Here is a 26,813-nt window from a genome sequence, read left to right as displayed (position 1 = left end):
GGATTTTTTTTGAGCTCGTGAGAGGGGGGCTGGGAGACACCAAGTTCCGTCCAATCAGTCATATAGATAAAAAATAGTGTGATATGAAGTTTGGCTTGTAGACCGACTTAGTTAGTAAGTCATGGGTCATCTGTTCTGACTGGAGGTCAATTGCATGTCTTTCAAGTCATGGGTCACCCAGCGCCTCATAATTATGATATGACTAAATTAGATTTGCCCAAATTCTTTTCCAAAAGCACAGAAAAAGTGGGCCCGACTCGAACCCGAACCCGACCCAACTCGATTCTGGACCTGACCGAACCCGACTCGGACCCGACCTGATCTTCAACCGGATCAGGTCTGGATCCAAAATTAGGACCCGAACAAAAAACCGAGTCGGAACGGGTTCACTCAGGACCCGACCCGATCCGACCTATTTGCACCCCTAGTGGAATAGCCGAGCTTGGCCATAGATTGGCTGAGCCCCTGGGGTCGCCACGACGCCCTATGGCCTGCGACCGGCTGTGGGGTGGCTCGGGGCACCCCCGGCCCACAGCAGCAGCGGCGTCCGCCCGCTGTGGCGTCATGGGGCGGCTGCTTCTGCCAGCGGCCGATCTCATGGGGTGGCTCCGTCCACCCATGGTGGTGGCGGGAGAGCCGCCTCGGCCTCCCTCCGTCGCCATCATACAGTGTAGAGATGCTTGTCGGCGTTGAGGAAGACTTCTCTGCTTCCTCCCCTTCTTCTTTTTCTTTGTTTCCCTCTTCCTCAATGAATAAATTTTGAAGAGGATTTCAAAACGGGAAGAAGGAAGAAGATGAAGTTTGCGGGAAAAGAAAACCAGGAGATCTTTTCCTTTTTTTATTTTAATCCAAAAATTAATATTCAATTACATTGCTCCGTAAATCTAAAATAAAATAAAATCTATTATTTGATTATCAATGGAAGACCTGTGTTCTTAGACAAACCTAGGCTCTGATACCGGTTGAAGGATAATTTTTCTGAAAATTCGGGATCCTTTCTCTGCAGCGGAAGAAAATCAACCGAAGCGTGATAGAAATAATGATAAGAAAAAAATTCTGCAAAACATCAAACAGAGTGATAGAAATACAGATCTCACCACTAACAACCCAAGCCTATTGCTTCCCAAGAGATCCATGCTCACTGCCTCTCTCTGGATTTTTGTGGCTCTCGCAACTTTTGCATGACTTCTTTCTTATCATATGATTCTGATGGCCAACCCTTTCTATTTATAGTCACCACATAAAATCCTAGACAATGATATGCGTGGGATCACTGAAAAATAATTTTTCACAAAACCCCTTATATTCTTTTAATTCTAAATTTTGGGCTCCTACAAATCGCAAAAATATCCATCAATACTTTGCAATTGACCCCCGAGAACAAGAGATTAATTTTGGTGAAATCTCTTTTGCTTACAATTTTTGTTTATGTATCCTTCCACCATACTATATTCCATATAAGCCAATAGGATCGAAAAAATATCACTGATTAAATTCCTGGCTTATATAATTCTTAATTCTTATTCTATAAATTTAGTTGGACCTCAAAAACTATTTCTAAAAGAATTTCACAAATAAATATTTTATTTATAATAATAAAATATAATAGAAATAATTTTTATAAATCTCACTGGTCAGTTTTTCTTTTGGTCCAACCTCTCATACAGACATACTGAATATACTACCTCAAATTGAGGCCATTGGATTCCATATTGAGCATTTATACAATTTTATTTGGTGCAATCAAGATCCAACTTTGTCTGTATATTTGATTTTGAGAATGCCATCAACAATTGACTCAGTCAAGCACAAGAACACATCAAATATATCTGCATAGATCTCTTAAGTCAAAGAACATATAAACTAATTGTGCTAAATAATCTTCTCAACATCAGTGATCACTTCCAGTAGGTATTCATATTTGGATCCCGTTCGTGCATGTACTCTTACAGTGTACCCACTTATCTGCTTAAGGTCTCTATCTCAATAACGAAGCCTATCATCTTATTTATATAATGGCACAATGAGTGTAGGCCTAAAATATGTAACTCAGCCTAGAACAGTATTAGTTAACAAGGAACGGAAAGACCACCACTCTGCGTCTATAATTCATTAATCATCGGTGTGGTCCTTCTACAATGTTACTTAACATATATATCATGTGATATCTCATGTCACAATAAAATACCCAATAAATAAATAAACATATATATGAAAAAGAGACATAAATAATTCAATAATTATTAAACTTGTTTTACAAATTGGTTTCTGAGGGCATATATATATATATATATATATATATATATCTAACATATACATGAACTGATATATTTGTTTTGCTGATGGTCTTACAGAATGGTCCCCGAGGAGCTCTGGTTGCAACTGAAAGCGCCAAAGTTCACAATTGGAAACTCATCAAAGGACCAGATGCACCTTGGAGTCGACAGATAAAAAATACATACTATTCTAGAAGGAAGTTTGGATTCAGATTAAGGAGATCTTTTGCGAAGGATTCACCAATGTGGAGGGATATCGGCAGGTATCTAAATGCATTTTACAATAGCACCTTATTTAAATTCTGCAACGGTGATACTATTAGAATTTGGGAGGATATATGGATTGATCCTATTTCATTTGCTTCTATATTCACTGATCTATTGGGTAGAGTTGTGCAGACTAATGTTTCTGTTGCTTGAATGTGAAGCTAGAGAAGACCAAGATGGAGCATCAAACTTCATGGGCCCCTCTCTTATCTTGAACCTCTATGGTAGACGCGCTCCTTCAAATATCGGAACCTATTAGACCGTTGAGGGTAGCAGATGTACCGGTATGGAAACTTACAAACAGCAGCAACTTTGTCGTAAGTTCCCTTTACAAATTTATTACCCGAGGAGATATTCTATGGCCCTTCCACAAATCTACTAGGAAAGTAGCAACACCAAAAGAAGTCAAAGTGTTCATGTGGTTGGCATTAAAGAATAAATTAAGCAAAAAGGATGGAGTGCATCGGCCGGTTGCTCTCTCTGTGGGGCTAACTGAAACCATCTCTCACCTCAGTACAGTGTCTCTTTGCAAGAAACTTTTGGTTCCCCTTGGAAAGTCAGCTTAACATAAAGGGCCGGCCAAGAGATATGTGTAAGAAAATATAAAATATATATAAAAAATCTACCTCATTCTATTAGCTTGAGCTTTTAGAATAAGTGATGATTTTAATATGGTATTAGAGCAGAAGTCCTGAGTTCGAACTCAGTCTCCGCACTCTTTAACCGTGGTGATTTCAATAATATTTAAGATTATCAGACAACTTGGAGGAGCAAGAGAATCAAAGGCGAGCTGAGAAAGGGATAGGATCAGCTTTCAATGCCAATTTCTTGGCACATATGGCTCGAAAGGAATCCCATATATTTAATTCTTCCCAAGAATTCTTCAATTAACACTGTTCCCCGCAAGGCTCTGCTAGCATTCAGCAATTGGAGGATCATATGTAGTACAGCGTCTCGGCCTGTTGCTGCCAAAACAAACCTCCTAGCAGCCATGACATTAATTTGGTGTTCAGCTCCCTCTGCCAATGCTATTCTTGTTTGCCCATATATTTTTCTTGTTTCCTCCATGCTCTATAATTTATATTGCTGTAAACACTCTCTGATAATAAAGCTAGGAGAAGCATTTCGCTTCCTCCATTTTCCTTTTATAAAAAAGAAAAAGATCATTTAGTATAAATTGCTCCCATGAGATAAAAGTAAAGATACTTTTAATCAAGTAATATTATGACAAAATGCAAGCAAGAATTTTTTTATATATTATTCTTTATATTTTTCATGCGACTTCACATCCTGATGTCATGAAAATTTTTGTATAAATGATAATCTTTAATATTATTTTAAATACTTAGAAGGGTTATGGGTCTCCCTCTGCCACCTGTACAAATAAACGTGTTAGTCCGGTGATAATAACTTTTGCGGTGAAGATGCCACGAAACCAGATACCACTAACCCACCCATCGCACAAATTGGTCCAAATTTGACCGTTGGCCTGCCAGATTTTTTTGATCTATCGATCCTACCCAGGATCGGATTAGGAACCTACTAATCCTCCTAATCCTAATCCTACTCGGATTCGAATCAGGACAATTGGACCGCAGGTTTAATTAAACCCGGCTATATATGTACATATTTCCAGGCAGTTTCGAAGCTTCTGTTGGTTGACGGAGAACAGAAGTCAATGAGTCAAGAAAGAGAGAGAAGAGAGACAAGAGAAGAGAGACGAGAGCTCAAGGAGAGCAAGATCAAGAAGAGAGAGATAGATAGCCATGGCGATATCCAAGAGCCTCATTCTGGGGAATACGGTCGTCCATTTGGAAGCTCGTGGAGTACTCGCTCCACGAGAACAACCCCAAGTTGTCATCCGGATTCGCTTCATCGGCTTCGACAGTTCGGCCAACACGCTCTCCATCCTCCAGGCGGCTATCCATCGCTTCCATCTCGGCCAGATCCCGTTACCCAGAGCTCTTCCAACGATGGTCTCCACCGTGGTAGCCCGCATCCATGGCGTCCACGCGACAGTCCGGCGGCTCTGTAACGACCTGCTGCTCAGTTTCTCCTCCCTAGTTTCAGCGCAGATGATGGCTGGATCGGCGCTCGAGCTCCTCATCCAAATCGGCCTGCTACTCGGACCCGGTGCGTCGAATCAAGACGTCGAACTCATGCATGACTGGATGCTGGAGAATCCTCCGGAGGAAGAGGAGGAGATGGGTGGGGCTGTGTATGATCATTATCTCTACGAGGGCGTCGATGTCAGCCATGGTGGATTTGGCGGTGTGCCGGCGAGCAGGTCTTTCATTGAGGGGCTGCAGCGTTCGCCGTATGGTCGAGGAGACGGCGTTCGGGAGGAGCAGTGTGTGATATGCTTGGAGAAGTTTGATGCCCGGGCGGAGGTGAGCAAGACGCCGTGCTCCCACGCCTTCCACAGCCGGTGCATCATCCAGTGGCTGGAGATGAGCAACCTCTGCTCTATTTGCAGATCCCAGATGCCCGCGGCCTGCTCCCACTGATGGGACCAGCCTAGTTCATATGTCTGTTTTGTATCTGCTTTCTTGTTTTGTTTGATTTCTTATCTTTGTAATTGTATCGATCACTATGCAAATGCATGCTACAGTGATTAAATCTTTAATTAATCAGTGAAGAGTTCTCTTGCTTTCTTTCAGTTTACTGAGTAATCCTCTGTTGTCTTGGGGTTCAATTGAGCACAACGTAATGCATAGGGTAGTTGCTCTGCACTTGCTGAAAAGAAGATGGGGAAACTTTGGGAAACTACGAGGAAAGAGGTCCTATGATTGATAGTTGATGTAGATAGCTTCATTAACAGTAGTTCAATAGGTTCTTGCAAGCAGGAGTATGACGAATAATTCACTGAAACAAGACTGCGTCTGAAACCAAAACTAGCTGAACCAGAGATAGTACTCTGATTCAGAGTGGCTTGGATGAGCTCTGGCTCACGTACTGACCATGGGTCAAAATTTTCGCTGAAAAAGAAATAGAAATGAACTTCCTTGACTAATATGGTCGGACGAAACGTGAGTTTAGTATTCTCTTTCAATGAAAAACTTGTTTCCCGAAATATTTTACTGAGATGTATCATCAAAATACAAAATACAAAATATTAGAAATTATTTAAGCATACTAAGAAACACAACCAGACCCATGCATACGCTCATACACACTGTAGAAACCCAACAGGAATTACTACATTTTGAGGATTCATGAAACGAACTCTATATAGTTGGGACAAAGGTTGAGGTTATATGCTTGTTCATCAACAGGGAACTAATTATAAGCAATTTTGGGTACATAATGTCTCTGCATATATATAGTGTCCTTCATCCGCTCCTAGTACTTCTGCCACCCTGATTTTCTTTCAAATCAATCTAACTGTTGATGCCTGAAGTTGAATCTTCTAGTGCCCACTTCTATACTGTCTGGCCTCTATAATTACAATGTCCATAACAGTTCTTCAACTAGCTTAAAACCTGGTTAAATTTTTTCCTGAAAATTGTTAAAACTTCTTTCAGATTTCAGTAATTGCATGTCCTGCCACCCTATATACACGAAAAATTGAACTGGTGAATGAGAAAACTTTAAATTACAGATGGCCTGTTGCCATAAATATAGAATTATCTGCTGAAAGGAAGTGAGATATGAAACATACAGATGGCTAAACACCTAGACGTTAGCAGTGACAAATATAAAGATATCTGCCGTGAACTATAATCTGCCATTCTGTATTCAGCTATAAAGTATAGATGGAGGATATGCTGACCACTTCAGTCATTGGATACATAAAACTCCAGCTAGTTTTTGATATACAACATCTTCAGGATATGGAACTGAAGTATTTATACCAAACTTTATGGGATTGTATTTACTTTATAACAGATCTCCGGACAGTTAAACTGCACCAACCGCTTGAAAGATGACATAAAGGATGGCTTAGCCACCCCCCTGCAATCCCAAAAGTATCTTCATGGGGCACAATCTGCGTGGTTGGCCTTAGAGTCATCCTCCCCCTGGGCCATGGGGACTGCCTCAAACTCGCGCACCAAGCCACCCCGCTGGTCGTCCTCTTCACATGCACCGGAGACGACTTGCTTCACAGCCGCCATGACCCATTGCACTACCATTAGGTGATCCACAATCACCCTGCCGACAGTTCCTTTGCCCGCTGCACGGTCACCACTGCCTCCTGCTTTCATAGCTACCTCCTGGGGAGCTCGGACCGACTGGGCCCCTGCCGTAGCCTCCCGTGGCGTTAGCAGCTTGGCTAGACTCCCCTCCAAGTGGGACACAGGGCAACCCCATTGCTCATGGCTCCTAGCCTAGCTGGTCTCTCCATGTAACTCAGTCCCGCTCGGGGTAACTCCCAGCTACTCTCCCAATGCTTGGGTCGGAGAGCCGAACTGAAAAACCCCGTCTAGGCCCCTCCCTAGGCCCTCGTGTGTTCCGCACAACCCTTGCTCACTCAGCATGCCCGACATGAGGAGGTCCTGGCCATTGGGCTGGGAGGTCCCCACCCCCGAGTCCAACCCCAGGCCGGGTGGGTTGTATCGGAAAGGCCCAACTGGCGCCCCCACGGGCCTGACCGGGGTCGGCCTGCAAAGGGGCCCACTAGCCATCCGCTCCCCCTAGCCCGCCATGGCCTGGGCTTGCAGGTCTGATGCAACCTGGGCCGGTGGGCCCAGGCCGTGCAGCCCGACCTGCACGGCCTGGGCCCGCAGGCCCGACACGTCCTGGGCCTGCTGGCCATGCACGTCCTGGGCACCCTCTACGCCCAAGCCAGCATCAACTGGATTGCGCGCGCAGCGCCCAGCCCTCCGAGGAGCGCCTTGGGTCGGCGCCTAGTGGGCCCGCTGCCCCGCGTCAGGCTTGCGCGGGTCAGCTGGGCCCTAATCCCTGCGCCCCCTGATAGGCCAAGGCTCGCCTTACCAGGCCAGACTTCATTGTTCGGCCCCGTACTGAGGCCCACGAGCGGCTCAGGGTTCCTAGGCTACTTGTTGGATTGGGCATGGGCCACGCCCGCCCCACTAGGCCCTAAGTCAGCCCACAGGGTGACTAGGCTAGCTCCTGGCCCACCTCTGGTGCTGGGCCCAAGAGCCACCAAGTCAGCCAGGCCCCCGAGTGGCTCGTCGGCCGAGTCAACTCGGAGGCATCCAAGGGGGATTCCGGGGTTCAACCCGCCCCATTCACCGGCCAACGGGTCTTCCGGTGGCGACCGACGGTGCGTGACCTTCGCCGGCTTTTGCCAGCCGTCGAGATATGGCGGGGACACTGGCGAGGTTGGGGGTGCCACTAGAGAGGGAAGCTGAGTCGAAGACGACTCGAACACGGGTTCAGGCCCGATCATCTTCCTCGGTCGCGGCGGACCGGTTCTCTTTAGGGAGCCTGAGCCGCGTCGCCACCATCCAAAGGCCATAGATTGGCCCTTGAGCCTCCTCCCCGGCATCGGGAGGCAGCATTTTGGGCCTGGCACCTAGGTCCACCGCTACCGAGGGAAACGCCTCTTCTGCCCGTTCGAACGTCGGAAACCGACAGACGGCCTCCAGATGGCCGATCCGCCCGCACCGTTGGCATAAATCTGGCAAATTCTCGAAGACAAAGGGCTGTCATCTTACCTTCGGCTTTTCCTAAATCAAAACCCATAGTAAAAGGGGTTTGGTGGCGTCGATCGCTACCTTCTCTCAGGCAAACCCCATCGCCCGCTGTTGCTCGGTTACCCCATCCACCGCGATCGGCCGGCCCGTCCGGACCGCGATGTGGAGGATGATCAAGGCCGACCAATATTCCGGCGAAAGGCGGGGTAACCGGAGCCACACCACTGTCGTTTTGACGGCATCCTCTCCGAGCTCGAAGTCCGAGATCCATAGTTCCATGGCGAGAAGCTGCCCCGCCACCACCCACTGGCCCACACTGAGGGTCCGGTCCCGGTCCTCCGTCGACAGGAACCTCAAGGCGAGGTGGTCATCCATTAGTGGGACAGCCACCACCTCCGACAGCTTAACCCGGGCAGCCACGTCCTTGGCCACCCAATCCGCCGAAACCCGATGGCTAAGGCTGCGCACCATTGCTGCCAGCCCATCCCATTCCTGGCGTGCCGCCACAATCGGTTCCTCCGGCAATGACAATACAGCCAAAAAGCGGCGGCTCAGCCGCTCCACCTTCGCAGCGGTGGGCCAGTGAGTCACCCACGGCCTCGGCCTTGTTCAAGAGCCAGAGTTCTCCCCACGCCCTACGTTCACCTAACCTTCGTCTCTCGCCGTTCCCTCCACCGTCCTCCCCATAGGTTGCTTCCCCTTCCGATCCATGGAGGATGGTGCTGCCTCCTATGCCGGACCAGCCAATGGAGGTGACCGCCTCTTTCAGCCCACCGATGCACAGTAAGTGCTTGGATTCACCCCTGCAAGGAAAAAACCAGTTAGTGGTTGAGTCGAGAGCTTTCCTGAATCGCCGAGCATGCTGCTCGCCCTCCACAGGTGCACAGCGACGCTTGCTCGCCCCTCGGAAGCTTCAGGCCGGACCAGCCATTGTGCATTGGACAGCGATGACCTCGCCAAGCACTTTGCCGACGAGAAACTAGCCGTTAGACACAGCAATAAAGCCTTTCTCTCTCCTCGAAAGATGTTTCTCTCTCCTAAGTGCTTCTCTAGAAGAAACTAGCGGTTTTTCCATTAGGGTGAATCCTTTTTTCATGCGAAAGATACATACAGCTACTTAATATTACATATATTAATTCTCTAAATTGAGGATAATTTAATCTTTTTCTTCTCTCCAATAATGATTTCAAGACCTAGATACACAACTGTGCTACATTGCAATAAAAAAATAAAATATGGCGTCTAATTGAAATTTAAAAAATTTAGGGTCGAAGTATTTTTGGTCCAAATTTGAAAGAGTGTCTTTATAATTTTTTTAAAAGAAAATATATAAAAGAACTAGAATTGGAGTGTGTGAGGCCCAGCCCTACTGGCTGATCTACTACCAACATGAGGCTAGTCCACAAGCTCGCTCTAGCACTGACTACCGAACAAGGTAGAGCCTTGCTTGAACACAAAGAAGGAGGCAGACTCCGACTCCGCCTCCTCCTCAGGCTTCAATGAGGAGAGGGAGAACGCCGCCCCCTATAAATTCCCACTCCCACCCTCTTGAGGCACCACTGCCTTGATCACCATCACCAAAAAGGGAGAACAAAAAGTAATCCTTTTGTCATTGTCGTGTCCAAGTCGTCGCTAGAGTTGGCATCATCACCACCAACCTCCCCGGTACTCTCTCTCCTCATGTCCCTACCTCATGTAATCACTATTGGTCAGATTCAATCGAGGAATCGTCGAGATCAACCCAGAACCCAATTCCCCTATTTTGATGACCGCTGCCGCCTCTAATGCATTGAAGATCAGATTCTGCTGATCCTCCAACCCAGCCGCCCTTGATAGCCTGCAAGCAGGCCCAGGCTTCAAACGACATTGAAATCCCTCTTGAATCCCCTCTTTTGCTGATCTTCTTCCTTCTTTTGTTTTCCCTTCCATCACCAGCCTCCACTATCTCCTAGCCATCATCGCCGACTATCATCAATCTTCCAACCATCACACACTAGCTCCACCATTGGACCACCATTCTTCTTCTTACTTGTTCCTAGAAGAGGCTCCCAAAGAAATGCTTGCTTTCGTGCCTCCTCCTCTCTCTCTCTTTCTGTCTCTTTTCCTCTCTTGCTCTCTCTGCATAGTTCAGTAGACCCTATAGAGGGCCCGTTTCACTCTCTCTCTCCCTCGTTCCATGGTCGACCCAATAGAGGGTCTTGAACTAGTTTTTTGTGAACCCCATCATGTTGGCCTCCATCTTATCTTCGTTGGGCATCAATGAACTCCATCATTAATGACCCCTATCATACCACCTTTTTCCTGATCGGATTCTTACTTCATTATTACGACCAATTGAGTCACCAACATTTGACTCATCCAAGATCATCCAACATTTTTCTTGAAAAAGTTCTCTTGAGTAAAAGAGCATTTACACAATATATGTAGACTCAGGTTTTTCCGGTGGAACAGTAATCTGCCATCAAAACCTGATATACGTTGATGAGACATCCCTCATTCAAATGCCAAGAGGTAATCAGGACAAAAAAGTTTTTAACAGTTTCTGGATGCAACTAATGTAGATTAAGAACTGTATAAATTGTTAGTTCATCCAGAGTTATGGTACTGGATACACTATAAATACCTCAGGCTCTGTCTCACGGATGTTTCATGAGATACGCGATGATAATGACAACGAAACTTAATTAACATGTTTTATTTCTCAAATGCCAACAGTTTATTCTCAACAGCAAATACAACACTGTCAGTCTTAATAGCACCGGAATCTATATCTAAACAGCCATCATTAGGTTTCAGCAACTGCAAGAGGGCCAAGAAGAATTCTTTCTAACTGCAAAAGAAGTCAAAGAAAAGCAGACAGAATATTAAGTTGTGCATGTCGATTGAGGAGCTTAAAACAAGGCATAGTTCAATCCACATTTTTTAAACACTACAATTAAATAAATGATGATTACAGGCTCCAAGAGCCTGCACTTTTTATCCAGACCTGAACTACAAAAGAATTTGGTGTGTTTATAGGCCCACAAAAAAAAATGGAGCTGTAGCAATATTGTCATTTGGAAATACAGCATAAATATTGTAATACAACGACACTAGCGCACAAGAAGGTTGAACATAATACACCATGTGCCATGCGCAAGTTGAAAGATAACTGATTTTGTGGAAATTTTCTTAGTATTTTATTACTTAAACTGAAATACAGAATGTGGCAAAAACAAGATGACTGCAAATATCATCTAACAGGCAGCAATATATGGATCCCTATATGGATAATTATTTAGCTATAGAGATGACCAGCTTTTGGCAATGTGGTTTGATATTCTACATAAGAAAATTTTGCCTGATGATAAAAAAGAAATAATATACAAATTGAAGAAATAGTTAGAATGAGCAACCAAATACCGAGGTCATACCCTGTACATAGGCTAAAAATGGAATGCAAACTACTCTGAAGGGATCCCTCGTGGAATAAGGCACCCTAATGGAACCAACTCTGCAGATAAACGTGAAACCTGGTGCTGTACAAGCTCTACAGCTTTATGTAAGAAGATCTCCACACCAATACCCTTTTGAAAAATTTACTGAAAATCTCAGGCTCACATCACTAGTAATAATGACTTTTAAGTCCCTCACCTGATGCTGAGGCCTCATTCTTGCTTACAATAATGAGCATTGTGCCACCTCACAGATGATAACCTCCGTAATGAGATTGTCATCTCCTGATTCATTAATAAACTTCAACACACTTTCTGCATATTGACTCATAAGGATCCCAAACATAGAAAAGAAGTTTGCCAGGAGGTTGGCAATAAACAAATGGAACAGAGCGACTTTCACTCTTATGGGAAGAAATCTTGTATTTTCTTTCAACAGATCTCTTATCAGATCTCTACACTACAAAATCATAATCATGAATCCTGATCACCCAACATTCAAAAGACAATCCAATGTTCTCACCAATAACCTACCAAAAAGCACATCAGAAACTACTTGTTTTAGACTGCTCCTCTATTCTTGCCACCATTAAAAAGCACTCACCACTAGTTACCGTTGGCCCAAGTGTGGTGCATCCAAAGCAAAGAATATAAGGAACTAATCTGAAAAACCTGTAGGAGTCGACTCATGCAGATCTGAAGTCGACTCATGCAGATCTAGAGTCGACTCGAGCAGTGCAGGAGTCGACTCCAGAAAATCAGGCAGAAAAGCGTCTCTCTAGAAAGCCTGAAAGAGTCGACTCGAGCAATGCAGGAGTCGACTCGAGCAGTGCGGAAGTCGACTCCAGTGCGGGGCCGGTGTTACAGAAAGAGCGGAAGTCGACTCGAGCTATGCTAGAGTCGACTCCAGGTCGTGCCCGTTTTTAAGTAGGGACGAAAATTGGTCTCCTACTTGCTTGAGACTTAGATAATTTGGGTCTTAAAAGGGGCTAACCATTATTGGGCTAGGTTTAGGCTCAAAGGGAGAGAGAGCATGCAAGTCTTGGGTGTACATAGATTTGGGTTGAGTGCTTTCTCATGTGGTTTAGCCTAAGAGAGTTTTTGGATTTGGGTTATGATTGACCATGTATATATACACTCTTGTAATTCATGTATGATGACAGAGGACTGAATGAAATCATTGGAAACTCTTTCTTCCTGAAACCCTAATCTTCTTACTCTCTTCCTCTCAAGCTTGCATTCATCCTGAAACCCTAGTGCCACCTCCATTGAATAATACGATCGATCCACGCCTTTTGCAGTATAGGGGATGCCCTAGGTGTTGTGCTTTGAGGCGCTCCTACAATCGGTATCAGAGCTTGATGGATCCCTACAATTGGTATCAGAGCCATTGGTTGGTGATTTGGTAAAGGAGATCAAAATCTGTGGGTAAACTTTCAAAACAGAATTTCCGCATTCATTGATTTCTGTTTTGTGGTATGGCTTCTAGCAATCTTAAGGCAGATTTTGAGAAGTTTGATGGCAAGGGAAACTTCATCCTATGACAGCAAAGGGTGAAAGATTTGCTGGTACAGCAAAGGATCTATAAGGTCTTGGTTAGGAAAAGACCGGAAAAGATTAGTGCTGAGGATTGGGAGGAGTTAGAGGAGATAGCGTTTAGCACCATTAGAATGTGCTTGGCTGATCCGGTGTTACCTGAGATTTGCTCAGAGACCACGGCCAAAGGGCTATGGGAGAGGTTAAAAAACACTTACATGGGCAAGAGCATAACAAATAAACTGTGGTTGAAGAAAGAGTTGTATAGTCTGCAGATGCCGGAAGGAGAGGATATGATTTCTCATATTCAGAAGTTTAATCAAGTTGCTCGGAAGTCATGAGCCTTGATGTGAAGATTGAGAAACAGGATAGGACCCTTCTACTGCTGTGTTCTCTCCCAGGATAATATGATGGGCTGATCACTATTTTGGTGTATGGGAAAGAAACTCTAAATTACGAAAAGATGATCGGTGTTCTGCAGTCTAATGAGCAAAGAGAGAAGATTTGCAAGAGAAGTTCTAACTCAGAGGTTCTTACTTTGAATGAGAGGCAAGGGAGACCCAAAAAAAGAGTTAGAGACAAGTCCAGTGGCAGATCTAAGTCTCAGGGAAAGCAGAAAGCATGGAAGTACTTCAAGTGTCATCAGATTGGTCACATGAAGCGAAATTGTCCTTTGCTGAAATCTGAGAAAGGAAAGAATTCTTCCAAGGAAGGTTCGGCCAGTCATGGTGGTGCTCTTTCATTTGAAGACAGTGGAGATGACATACTGGTAGTGTCAGATGGAACCATGAAGAATAACAGCCAATGGACTCTGGATTCAGCCTGTTCACATCACTACACTTCGCATCGGGAGTAGTTTAGAAAACCGAAGGAGGAAGTGTGAGCCTTGGTGATAATCATCCTTGCAAGGTTACTGGTGTAGGTACCATAAAGGTGAAGATGTATGATGGGGTCATTAGAATATTGACCAATGTCAAGCATGTCCCGGAGTAGAAGAAAATCTGATTTCATTGGGCTACCAGGAGAAGCATGGGTGTGCTTTTGGAAGCCAATCGGGCAACGGCTGTTTGAGGATCGCCAAGGAGGCTTTGGTGATGATGAAAGGGAGAAGATTGAACAATAATCTCCATGAGATGGAAGGCTCAGTAGTGACAGATAGTGCAGAGGTATTGGCGGCAGCACAGGAGAAACAGTTGGCTTACAAACTGTGGCACTATCAGATGGGGCACATGAGCGACCGGGGGTTCACGGAACTCAGCAAGAGGTCTGATTCCAATTGTTGAAAAGGAGAAGAATGATATTTGTGAGCCCTGCATATATGGAAAACAGCATAAGATAAAGTTTGCCAACAGTTTCAAGCGGAGTGAAAGCATTCTGGAGCTAGTTCACTCGGATGTATGGGGACCGGCACCTGTTTCGGCCAGAGGTGGAACCAGATTCTTTTTGACATTTATTGATGACTTCTCTAGGAAGGTATGGGTCTATCTGATAAGAAAAAAATCAAAGATGTTTGCCCGGTTCAAAGCTTGAAGAGCTGAAGTTGAAAAGAAAACAAGAAAGCCAGTGAAGTGCCTGAGGTCTGACAATGGAAGGAAGTACACTAGCAACGAATTCGGAAGGTACTGTGAGGATAATGGGATCAAACGCCATTTCACAATGAAGATAACTCCCCAACAGAACGGTGTAGCCGAAAGGATGAACCGAACATTGACAGAGAAGGCAAGAAGTCTGAGGCTGCAGGCATCACTTTCCAAGTCCTTTTGGGGTGATACGATAACTTTTTCATGTTTTCTTGTTAATAGGTCCCCTAACAGAAAACTTGATGGAGGCATTCCAAAGAAGATCTGAAGTGGGAAGAAGGTGGAGCTTGATTACCTGAAGGTGTTTGGTTGCCCGGCCTATGCACTTGTAGAGGCAACCGAAAGAAGCAAGTTGGACCCGAAATCGCTGAAGATGGTCTTCATCAGATATCCACATGAGGTCAAAGGTTACTTGCTGTGGGATCCCCATTTTCAGAAGTGTACCATCAGTAGAAATGTGATCTTTGATGAGGAGAGCATTCTGAAGAAGTCAGGATTTGCAGATGAGGCTGAAAAGGCTAAACAGGACAGCAGTGGGCAGCATTCGCTAGCAAGTGATGTGCCTTCAAGTTCTACCTCCAAACGTGTTCCTTTTGAGGTAGAGTTTAGTAGGCATGTTCCCGCACATGTGGAGGACCAGCTAGGAGGGCCATCAGTCCAAGAAGAGATGCAGGTAGAGCCACAGAGTTCTGGTTTGAGAGACCTTGTCAGGGGAGTTGCACCGCACAAGCCGAAGCGCATCAGCTACAAACCTGTTCGGTATGACATTGATGAGACTATCTCCTATGCTCTCATTACTGCTAATGGAGATCCAGAGACATTTGAGGAGGCCATGGAGAGTTCAGATCGGGAATCATGGATGCAAGCCATGATGGACGAGATGGAGTCACTAGAAAAGAACAAGACATGGCAGCTAGTGGATCTACCTAGAGATGGTGGGCCATTGGTTCAAAATGGGTGTTCACAAGGAAGGAGATACCTTCAGAGCAAGGTGGAGTCAGATACAAGGCGAGGCTTGTTGCAAAGGGGTACTCACAGAGAGAGGGAGTGGACTACACAGAGGTATTCTCTCTGGTAGTACGGCATGCTTCAATTCGAGTGTTGCTGTCTTTGATAGCACAGTATGATATGGAATTGGAGCAAATGGATGTGAAGGCGTTCTTACATTAGAGCCTAGAGGAGAGGATATACATGCAGCAACCAACTGGTTTCAGGCAGCCAGAGTTGGAGAAAAAGCTGTGTCTACTCAAGAGAGCAGTCACCCCGACAGTGGTACAAAAGGTATGATACTTTTGTCTTGAGCCCTGATTTTTCCAAATGTGAACATGATAGCCATGTCTATATGAAGAATGTGGATGAGGAGGATACTTTATATCTACTTTTGTATGTGGATGATATGCTTATTGCCAGCAGGAGTGTCGATACAGTGAATGGGCTAAAATCTGCATTATCTGCAGAATTTGAGATAAAGGATTTGGATCCATTCAAGAAGATTCTTGGGATAGAAATTTGCAGAGATAGAAATAAGGATATTCTCCACTTGTCTTTGAGAGGATACATTCAGAAAGTCATGATGAGGTTTGGGATGGATAAAGCCAAACCGGTTGGAACACCGCTTGCAAGCCACATGCCTCTTTTGAAGCTGCAGTGCACCCAAATAGATGAAGAGAAAGAGTACATAGAGAGAGTTCCTTATGCTAGTACCGTGGGCAGCGTCATGTATGCTATGGTGTGTGGTAGGCCCGATATAGCACATACAGTGAGCTAGGTGAGTAGGTACATGGCAAACCCAAGGAAGGAGCACCAGCAGGCACTGAAGTGAATTTTTTGGTTTCTTCAAGAAACTCGAAGGCTTGGTCTGACTTTTGGGCAGCAAGATGGACTTGGGAGGAACTCAAATATCTCAAGTGAGTTTTCAAGTCCGTTAGAAGGGTTTGTTGATGCTAACTTTGTAGGTGATCTAGATACAAGAAGGTCTACTACAGGTTATATTTTCTGCATGTATAGTGGACCGGTTTCTTGGAGATCAACCCTTCAACCTATCACGGCCTTGTCCACCACAGAGGATGAGTATAAAGGAATTACAGAGGCTGCCAAGGAGGCTCTTTGGTTGAAGAGACTCATTCAGGAGATAGGGGTGAAGCAAAGTATAGTGGTGTTGCACAGTAATAGTCAGAGTGCTCTACAGTTGGTTCAGAATCCAGTCTATCATGCTCGCACAAAGCATATAGACTTAAGGTACCACAGAGTCAAAGAAATAGCGGAGGATGATGAGGTGATACTAGTGAAAGTTCATATAAAAAAGAACCAGTCGGATGCACTAACAAAGACTCTTCCGCAGGATAGGTTTCTCTTATGTGTGGAGCTGATGGGGTTAATGGACCAAGTGGAGCTTGCAGAATCTTTGGAGCACCAAGGTAGAGATTATTGGCACAAGTGTGGTGCATCCAAAGCAAGAAATGCAAGGAACTAATATGAAAAACCTGTAGCAGTCGACTCATGCAGATATGGAATCGACTCCTACAGAGCTAGAGGGAGTCGACTCCAGAAAATCAGGCAAAAAAGCGTCTCTCTGGAAAGCCTGAGAGAGCCGACTCGAGCAGTGCGGAAGTCGACTCCAGGTCAGGGCCGGTGTTACAGGAAGAGCGGGAGTCAACTCGAGCTGTGCCGGAGTCGACTCCAGGTCGTGCCAGTTTTTCAGTATGGACGAAAATTGGTCTCCTACTTGCTTGAGACTCAGGTAATTTGGGTCTTAAAGGGGCTAACCATTATTGGGCTAGGTTTAGGCTCAAAGAAAAAGAGAGCATGCAAGTCATGGGCATACATGGGCTTGGGTTGAGTGCTTTCTCATGTGATTTAGCCTAAGAGTTTTTGGGTTTGAGTCATGATTGACCATGTATATATACATTTTGGTAATTCGTGTATGATGATAGAGGACTGAATGAAATCATTGAAAACTTTTTCTTTTTGAAACCCTAATCTTCTTCCTCTCTTCCTCTCACGCTTGCATTCATCCTGAAACCCTAGTGCCACCTCCATCGAATAATACGATCGATCCACGCCTCTTGCAGTATAGAGAACGCCCTAGGTGCTGTGGTTTAAGGCGCTCCTCCTACAATCGGTATCAAAGCTTGCTCGATCCCTACAGTTACCAAAAAAAAAAGCACTCACCACTCACATACTTTAAGGCAACTAAAGTTAGACAAAAGAATCATGGATTATGCACCTCGCAATCCCAGAAAGAGTCAGCATTACTCTTACATACAAGGTTAGCCGTATCGGTACCGTACCCCAAATAGGCACCATCATATTATAGCACCAGTACCCCAGTACTGTAACCGATTCGGTGTATCAAGTATCGGTACGCCTCCCGTACCACATATCGGTTCAGTATCAATATGCATCGGTACGGATCGGTACAGCAAACTTTGCTGCCATAATTATGCATCATGGGTCCATGATATTGTTGAAGAACGTCTTAATCCTTCTATCAACAGAGTTCAAGTCATTGTTGTTAACTCATTTGTTCTGAAGTTGTCTAGACCAGTACAATTCCACTAGTGATGTTCTTTAAATTGTAGAAGGGAAGAAGATTACCTATCTTACCTATGTTACTACTTAAAAGTAGTCTCAAGCAACAATAATTATGATTCAGGTAGTACAAATACAATCAACAATCCATTCAGTGGGTGAAAACCCAGTACTTTTTAGTGCGTATGACGAACTCCAAATTAACCTTGAAAAGGCCTTTTAGGTTCAACGCAACTGAACCCCAAATTCCTTCCTATGTTCCCTAAGTAGACACATGGACCACAAGAAATATTAGTTAGAAACAATGAACACAAAGACCCAAGTACAGATTATCAATCTAGAATTTAGCATTCATTAATAAAAACTTATCATTCTAATGGGCATCAAGATCTACTGATAGCTTAAAAGGCAAGGAATAACATCCAGAACAATATAGCATACAGAACAACATAGCATACATATGATTCATTATATTATTAGAATCTCAAGCAGAGAGGAGATTGGTTTTGTGGCAATGAACTTGAACAGGGGAAAAGCTAGAAGATTTAAACCAAGAGAAGTTTGTGATAAAGAAGATTAAAAAACTTCTACTGTAGGAGGATATAGTGCTGGAAAACGATATATACAATCAAATCTATAAGCTAAGGAAACGACTTATTTTCAGTTCGGTTACATTAGTCTGCATGATATAATGTAGCAGAACAATGTATTCGTTTGTGTATACTAACTCATACTTTAAAAGTTAAAAGGAGAAGATAAATTGTTAGATGATAACATCAGTTGCATCAAACAAATAATGGGCAAGTATATTCTATAATAAATAAAAATAATAATAATATCAAGGAAATATATGAAGCCATAAGGGCAAGCCTACAACTGACCCAAAACAGTTAAGAAGATGCAACCACAAAAAATTCATGGGGAGAGGTGAGGGAGGAAGATCAGGACTGGATTACCCAGTACTTTCAATAACCTCACTTACTCTTACCCTTAGCATACCTACTTGGGTATATAGAGTATGCATAAAAAATATATAAGAAGCAAAAGATGGTAATTAAAAAGGGGTGTAATTTGTGCTCAATGAACCTAGGACTAGGATATGAAAACTACATAAGATGATATATTGTATTACTTTTAAAAATAGGTCCCAAATGACCATATTTCAATTATTGAATATGTTGATCTTAACAAACTAGCAGGTTTCCAAGTTATCTTGACTAATGAGGTTACAGACATAGCCCCATCTACTATAATTTCAGAACTACCAATGAATAAGAAATAAAGTCCAAAGTAGAAGTTCCTATACTAGGAACTATATAAAAATCATCACTTGCCGTCCAAAAAAAAATTAGCTGTCATTTTAGCGGACAGTGCTCATGCAACGTTATAGTAACCTCATATTTTAGTTTTAAATAAAAGAAAATACTAGCACAGTTACTCCCTGTCGGTTAGAAGTTCTTCCTCCCCCAGGGAGCACCAGGCATTTCCCATTATGTAAAATGAAGAAAGCATCTTACCACCACTTGATTCCCATGTCATCAAAATATCTAGAGTTAAAATCCAACATTCATAGCACGAAACAGATTTACCATAATATTCAAAGTGTCAGCAGGACAACAGATATTCAGAAACAACATTGCAAACAAGGTCATAGTTACTTCTACAACCCCAAAAATAATTAATGAAAGTACCCTGAAAGGCCTTGCTATACTAAGAACCAAAAAACATAAATTAAGAAAAATCCTCATGACCCATTACCTGATTTCCTCTTTATATACAACTGGTTCTTCACAAGCAAAGTTGCAATCACTTGCACTTAGCAAATCCATTAAAAATTGGTATAAGTTACCTTAAAAGTTCTCATTTTATTGCCATCAGGTATGCATTATTCAAGTCTATTCCTGCTAATACATTTATTTACCTTTCTTTTTCTTGTCAAAATATTGGACATTTTCTTTTCATTCATATTATATATTATCTCCTTCTAATCAGTGCTAGTGAACAACAGGGAGAGAACCCACCTAACCTTACAAATACGAGCAATGAGTCATAATTCTTAAAGAAAATGTAAGAAGTGTAAGGACTGAAAAAGGATTGGTAACATCAGTAAGATATCCTTAAAAGAACGTGTAAGATGTTTAACTACTTCAACCTATTAGCCTCCCCACCATAAAAGAGATGTCTAACAAATATCAGTGATGAAGTGTAGTTCTTCCTGCAAAAACCACAAGCATCCAGGTTATGTAACCTCCAAAAGAAATTGGATTTCTTGTTGAAGATCTACATTAGAAATTTGATTAGGGCTGATCTAGATCTAGTTTTTATTCTGTATAACAGCAACAAGCAATGGAAATGTGAATGAAAAGATGTAGAAATGGATAGGATTAAGTAGTTTTAGAGATAAATATAGAGCACAATAACTGAACGAGAAAATGAAAGAAAAATGAAGGTCCATGCATCCATTATTTTCTTTTTCGAACAATGAAACTTCAATAGATTTTTCTAAGCAAAGTCCTTTGCTAGCCTTGCTGCCTAAATTGGAAGCTTTAAAAGAATCATTTAGCTTCTAATTCGAGCACACAGAAACTTAATTAGCTTCTAGTCCAAGCAAACCAGGGGCGGCCTACCTAATCCCTAAATCTAGGACAGAATTAGGGAACAAAACCCACTAATAATAATCAGATCAGATCACAACTGAATCTTAATTATGTCTGACACAAAAGCATAATGAAAAGAAACTCAAATTAAGATGATTTAGGAACAAGGTTTTAAATACTGGTGGGACAGCAGCATGTCCCACTATCCCTGGTATGGGGGTAGGGCATTATCGGAATGGGACAAGTTGGAAAATGGACCAGAACGAGATATCCAACATTCCAAGTAATGGGTCACAGAGCATCCTGCTCCACGAATAAATGTAGGCAGCCCCATCACACGGCATTTAAATCCTTGCTTGGGGTCAAGTTACGATAATCAAACTCTCTAACGAACCTTTGAAATAGCACATAGGGCCCCCCGCGACATTCAATGTGCTGCACCACCAAGAAAAGAACCCACTTGATTTTTTTCTTTTCTTCTTTTCTTCCATTCATAAAACAACATGATATGCCTCAACCAATCCACAATCATGATGTGCTATATATGAAGCATCATAGTCATAATTGGCATATGTAATAAAACTAGAAAATATTATGCACAACAACATTGTTCTATGAGAAAGATTTGTAATGGATGATTGACAGCAAAATATGCAGCAAAACACAGAGCGAAAGTCAAAGCAACAGTAACTATGTATTTGTACAACATTATCTCCTGCTATACAGTCGCAACTTCAGTTGAATCAATCATGGAACTGTCAAATGTCATGCAGTTTCTCTGTATGTCCACACCATGCTACAAGGGGTTCAATATTCCAACTCTTCTGTGCTTGCTAATGAATTTTTTTTAGTGGTTCCAACATGCCTACACACCCGCAACCTTTCAATCAATGAAAATCTCAAATCAAATCTGAGAACTTGGCACAGTATATCCAAGCAAACTTGATGTACCGAAGCCTATCAAGCAAAATCTCATTTATACCTATTAGTAAGGCAGTACCTGAAATATCTAGCAATTCCAATCCAACTAAATGTTAAGCATTCAATCAATGTTTGCTCATCCAAGAATTAGTGCCATAATTTGGCTCACGAACCCTGGATTGCATTTCTTCCTCCAATGCTGGTGCAAGCAACCCTCTTTTAAGCACTAAAGCTTCCCCATGATATGCATAGAAAAAGATGCCACAAGATCTTCTTGTTTGATCATGAGAGACACCTCTAGTGGCATATCATTGTGGGTTTAAGCCATATATGCGTTACAATCTTTTTTATCTGATCGAGGAATTTCACCATTAGTTTTGCATTTACTAGCATAGCAAGAACCAATGTTACTTGGATTCATGACAGGGTTGTCAAGTGTCCAAGAATTCAAAAGTACTGTTACCAGAATCTTCTAAAAATTGCATATGGAAGCTCACCTGTATCTTGTAGTATATGCAAATATACTGATGTATGCATATAAAGCCTAATTAACTAGACCTATGCTTCATAAAATTATAAAATTTGATAGAATGGTGGCTAATTATTATGTTAAAATGTCAAAATTTTATATAGAAGTGCCAAAAGTAGACATGTGATGATAATCTTATAACAATTTGACGATATGAAGTGTTAAGGAGTGTCATGAAGCGTCCCAAGTGTCCAAGTTTCTAGCATGTCAAAAATCCAAAAATTGGAGATTGGACTCACAAGAAATGGGAATAGGAAAGAGAAGCCAATGAACTACTAGAAAACCATTTTACCATGGAGTCCCTGGTACCAAAAATCAACCCTTTGCTGCTGGCATGCCAAGTGGCATGAGGAGATTATAAGACACCAATCCCCCAGTGTCGCATGGCAAGCAAAAAGTTTACAGGATTGTTTTGGAAACAATATAGGGCCTTTAGCATTTGTCTTTAATATTTCACTACGCATTAGTCAAAATTTTATTGGCTTGTATAATTAGGGGAAGATTTTCCCTAATAGGATCAAGGAGATCAAATGCAATTATATAAAGGGTACTGATATTCCAAATTGGAAGAAATATGTACATCATTTTTCATTAAACAATCCATCAACAAATTTCACCATTTCCCCTAAAAAACAATGATGAGGTGTACTGTTGCATCAAGAAACCATGAGAAATTAATTGCAGAAAAGACAACACTAAATTCTTGCATAACATATTTCTTTTACAAGATATATCTGGTCAGAATAAGATTAATGTTTGTGGTCTAGCAACATTGCTTGTACTGTTGTTTGCCTTTGAATATTTTCTTCAATTACCTAAACCATTGCAATGGGTTAAATTAACAACATTCTCCAGTTCACATGCACAACCTTTAAGTTCCACATGCAGGAAATGTACTCATAAACATGCAAGGCAACCTACTAATCTACTATCATTACAGTAGAACTATTAACTAGGAATTCTTTCATTGGAACTCAACCTCTAGGCAATACCATACCAGACAATCATATAAAACATCACATAGTTCATCCATATCAAAATGCAATACAAGCTAATTTATGAGTGTAGTTGATGTAAAATGCCGCACCTTCCTAACTGGATGGCAGCTTTGTGCAATGGAATCCATCTTGAACAAGTTTGTTGATTGCATTCCTGAGCCTTATGTAGTCATCCTCCACATTATACACCTGATGAGAAATTCTCACATACCCAGTCACGGCACTGCTCCCACTTTCACCATCCTTTGGAGACCGATGATATACAGGAACCTCAACATGGAATCGATCTCTCAAGAGACTCCTAAACTTCAGAGCATCCTTCTCACTTGAAATCCCCAAACATCCAGGCAGACCAACCATGATCATGCTTGCGCACATATCTGGTGGCGACCCAAGACAAGTGCGCCATGACTCAGCCAGCATCTTCCCCATCTCCACAACCTTATCGTGATTCCGCTTGCGAATGCCTTCAATCCCTCCTTCAAACCTATCAATGAAATCCATCACCGATGACACTACAAGCTGGGCACTGTAATCCCGGGTACCAATCCATCCGCTCTCGATGGGGAGACCATTCCCATACTCATGTGAGACCACTGGGTGGTGCAAATTGGTTGAAGCCCTACTCTTCTTGGAGTACAAGAACGCAACCGAAGGGGGGCAAAAGAACCACTTGTGGAGGTTGCTGGTGTAGAAGTCAGCCCCAATGTCCTTCACGTCGACCTCAATGCTCCCAATTGCATGCGCCGCATCCACAAACACCTTGTCTACGCCCTCCTCACGGCAAATCTTGGTCAATTCTTTGACAGGGATCACGACGCTCGGCATGGAAGTAATGTGGTCGATCACGGCCAGCCGGACCTTCCGGCCATTGGATTTCCCAAGCTCCAACGCCTTGCAGAATTCTTGAACGATCTCCTCGTTGGAGGTCACCGGGAAGGGGAGGGGGACCTCGATGACATGGCCGCCGGCGCGGGTGACGTAGGCCTGGATGGACTTCTTGACGGCACCAAAGGCGTAGTGGAGCATGACGACGGCGTCGCCCTTGTTGAAGTGGCCCTCGGAGAAGGCCCAGGAGACGTGCTGGAGGACGATGGCGGCAGCGGTGGTGGCGTTGTCGACGAGGGAGACCTCGTCGATGTCGTCGGCGTTGATGAAGTCTTTGATGAGCACGCGAGAGCGGAGGAGGGAGGGCTGGAGGCGGTTAAAGTAGAAGTCGTCGGGCTGGCGGAGGAAGAGGCGCTGCCACCGGAGCTGGGCGGCGAGAACGGAGGCCGGGCAGCTGCCGAAGCTGCCGTTGTTGATGCGGGCTACGGCGGGGTCGTGGTGGGAGAACTCGTCGCGGATCTCAGAGGCGGAGATGGGTGGAGAAGGCCGCGGCCGCTTCGGGAGGGGCCCGTTGGTGTCGTCGCCGTCGTGGCGGCCGTTCTCAGCGTGGCCGTCTCCGTGGGGATCCATCGGGACGAGGGGATGGGAGGGGTGTTTAGGGTATCGGCGGGGAGGAATTATCCATGGAAGAAACTAGGGTTAGGGTAACGGTTATGATGGCAGGGGGAGGCTTATGATGCCGGTGACGGGATTCCGCCAACGAATTCCGGCTGCTGGTTCGTAAGTTAGCTATTCAGACGGCGAAAGGGTGGTGGAGTGAACTATGGCTAGATTTGATACATGGTATTATTATTTAATATTTATTTTTTTTAATAAATCGGATAAGTTATACCGTTTATAATATAAGTATAAATAAACTACTAAGAAGCTAGCCAGCTGCTATATTAACCTTCTCATAAACATGTGTGATCCAAAGGCAATACATTCCCTTAATATTTATTTTTACTATTACATATTATTTTGCCATTTGGTATATAAAACGTCACGGCTTCAAAAAATTATTATATGGATTAGATTAAGTGAATATGGTGGATGACAAGCACCCCACATTTGATTTTAAATTATTTAAATAAAAAATATAATGTGGCGATTGACCATTGGATTGGTCCACGGGACGTTGTCTATCTAATAATTAGACCACAGTTACAATATTTTCTATTTTTTCTCGTGGAAAGTTCTTTAAAAGTTGCGGGCTAATGTTTATTTTTTTCGAGGTATAAAAGGGGCAGATTGTAACATTAGACAAAATGTCAGAATAAACAATTTAGCATCGAAGGTGGCAAGTGTTTCAATATTGAGGTTATTCTAATTGATATATCATATTTTTGATAACTCGTATATTCTTATTAAGATCATTGGTAAATTATAATATTTATCATAGTCATTATTTGCCAAACTTAAGACTTTGATAATAAAACATTATTTGTGTCGTAACACTTGCCGTCATGATATGACAATCATTATTTCCAAAGCAAGCCCTCGGTGGTTTCTTCGAATATAAATTATAGATCAAACATCTAAACTCTCCTAATCTTGATATCAGTGAGACAACGATTTGCAGTAATAGAAGACAAATAGACTGAGATGGGGTCTCTTTTTCTCAGGCCATAAGCAAGTCAACTGAAGGATATTTTGTACATAGAATAGGCCCTCACGAAAGCACAGCTAATTGAACCAAACTAAGTAACCTAGGTGGTTGATTCATCTCTGTACCTACTAAACGAGAGAAGAGAGAAAATCTGACCCTCTCCAAAATCCATAAAAATTAAAATATATATATATATAAAAGTCATTATTTTTGGAAGTCATGTTAAAAAAAAATGCACATATTTATATAAAAAAATTTCACACACATACAACACAAAAAAAGAAAATTGAATGGTACTATAATTAGATTTCTAGTGGCACAAAAATGTACAGAAAAAATCACACGCATGCAGAAAAAAGAAAATTCAATTGGAAATTCAATCGTTCTTACATATGGAAGGAAATTAAATTGTACTACAATTAGATCCTTAGTGGTGCAAAAATAGAAAATTAACACGCACAAAAAAAATCAAATGCATGCACAAGAAAAGAAATTCAATCAGATGTTCAATCATTCCCATACATGTAAGGAAATTCAATCATATTATAATTAGGTTTTTAGCAGAACAAAAAATAAATCAATTTATAATAAATTAGTGATTCATAATTTAATCGTACTAAATTCAAATTTCTGGAGGTCATTTTAAAAAAGAAGTTTGCACATATGTATGCACAAAATAAATTGCCGTACAAAAAAATCGCACACATGCACAACACAAAAAAAATTTACTTGTATTATAATCAGATTTTTAGGGGCATAAACCTACAAAAAAAAATCCTCATGTAGGTACAAAAAAGAAAAAACAATCATTCACATACACGCATGAACATTCAATCATAATGTAATTAGATTTTTAGTCGCATAAAAATATTTAATATTTTAAAAAATTGCAGGGATACACAAAAAGGATATTCATTTGGAAATTCAATTGTTTCTAAGCACACAAGAAAATTTAGTCGTATTACAATTAGATTTTTAGTGGCACAAAAAAAATAATTTGTAGTAATTAGTGATTCATAATTCAACCATATTAAATTCAATTGTTTACGTATAACAAAAAAGAACATT

The 26,813-nt window shown here is 42.5% G+C and overlaps 1 protein-coding gene across 6 annotated transcripts; it reads right to left on the bottom strand.

Annotated features, from left to right (window-relative positions):
• Window positions 1–5,589: 5,589 nt before the first annotated feature.
• Window positions 5,590–24,929, bottom strand: LOC103722110 (putative L-cysteine desulfhydrase 1). 6 transcript variants are annotated; one of them, XM_088715422.2, is made up of 2 exons: window positions 23,359–24,929; window positions 5,590–6,094 (listed from the first exon to the last, which is right to left on the bottom strand). In XM_088715422.2, the coding sequence occupies exon 1, from the start codon at window positions 24,725–24,727 to the stop codon at window positions 23,363–23,365; it is 1,365 nt and encodes a 454-aa protein (XP_088571548.2). In that variant the 5' UTR covers window positions 24,728–24,929; the 3' UTR covers window positions 5,590–6,094; window positions 23,359–23,362. The 6 variants fall into 6 exon arrangements, with proteins under 6 accessions (XP_088571548.2, XP_026666211.4, XP_008810774.4 ...); XM_026810410.4 differs by having other exon boundaries at window positions 5,590–6,041; XM_008812552.6 differs by lacking the exon at window positions 5,590–6,094 and adding an exon at window positions 10,683–10,973.
• Window positions 24,930–26,813: the final 1,884 nt, after the last annotated feature.

The sequence above is a fragment of the Phoenix dactylifera genome, chromosome 2 (genome assembly GCF_051530095.1).
Source record: "Phoenix dactylifera cultivar Ajwa chromosome 2, Ajwa_hap1_PhDact_Kaust_v1.1, whole genome shotgun sequence".
Lineage (NCBI taxonomy): Eukaryota > Viridiplantae > Streptophyta > Magnoliopsida > Arecales > Arecaceae > Phoenix > Phoenix dactylifera.
This window is presented reverse-complemented; position numbering and strand designations above follow the sequence as displayed.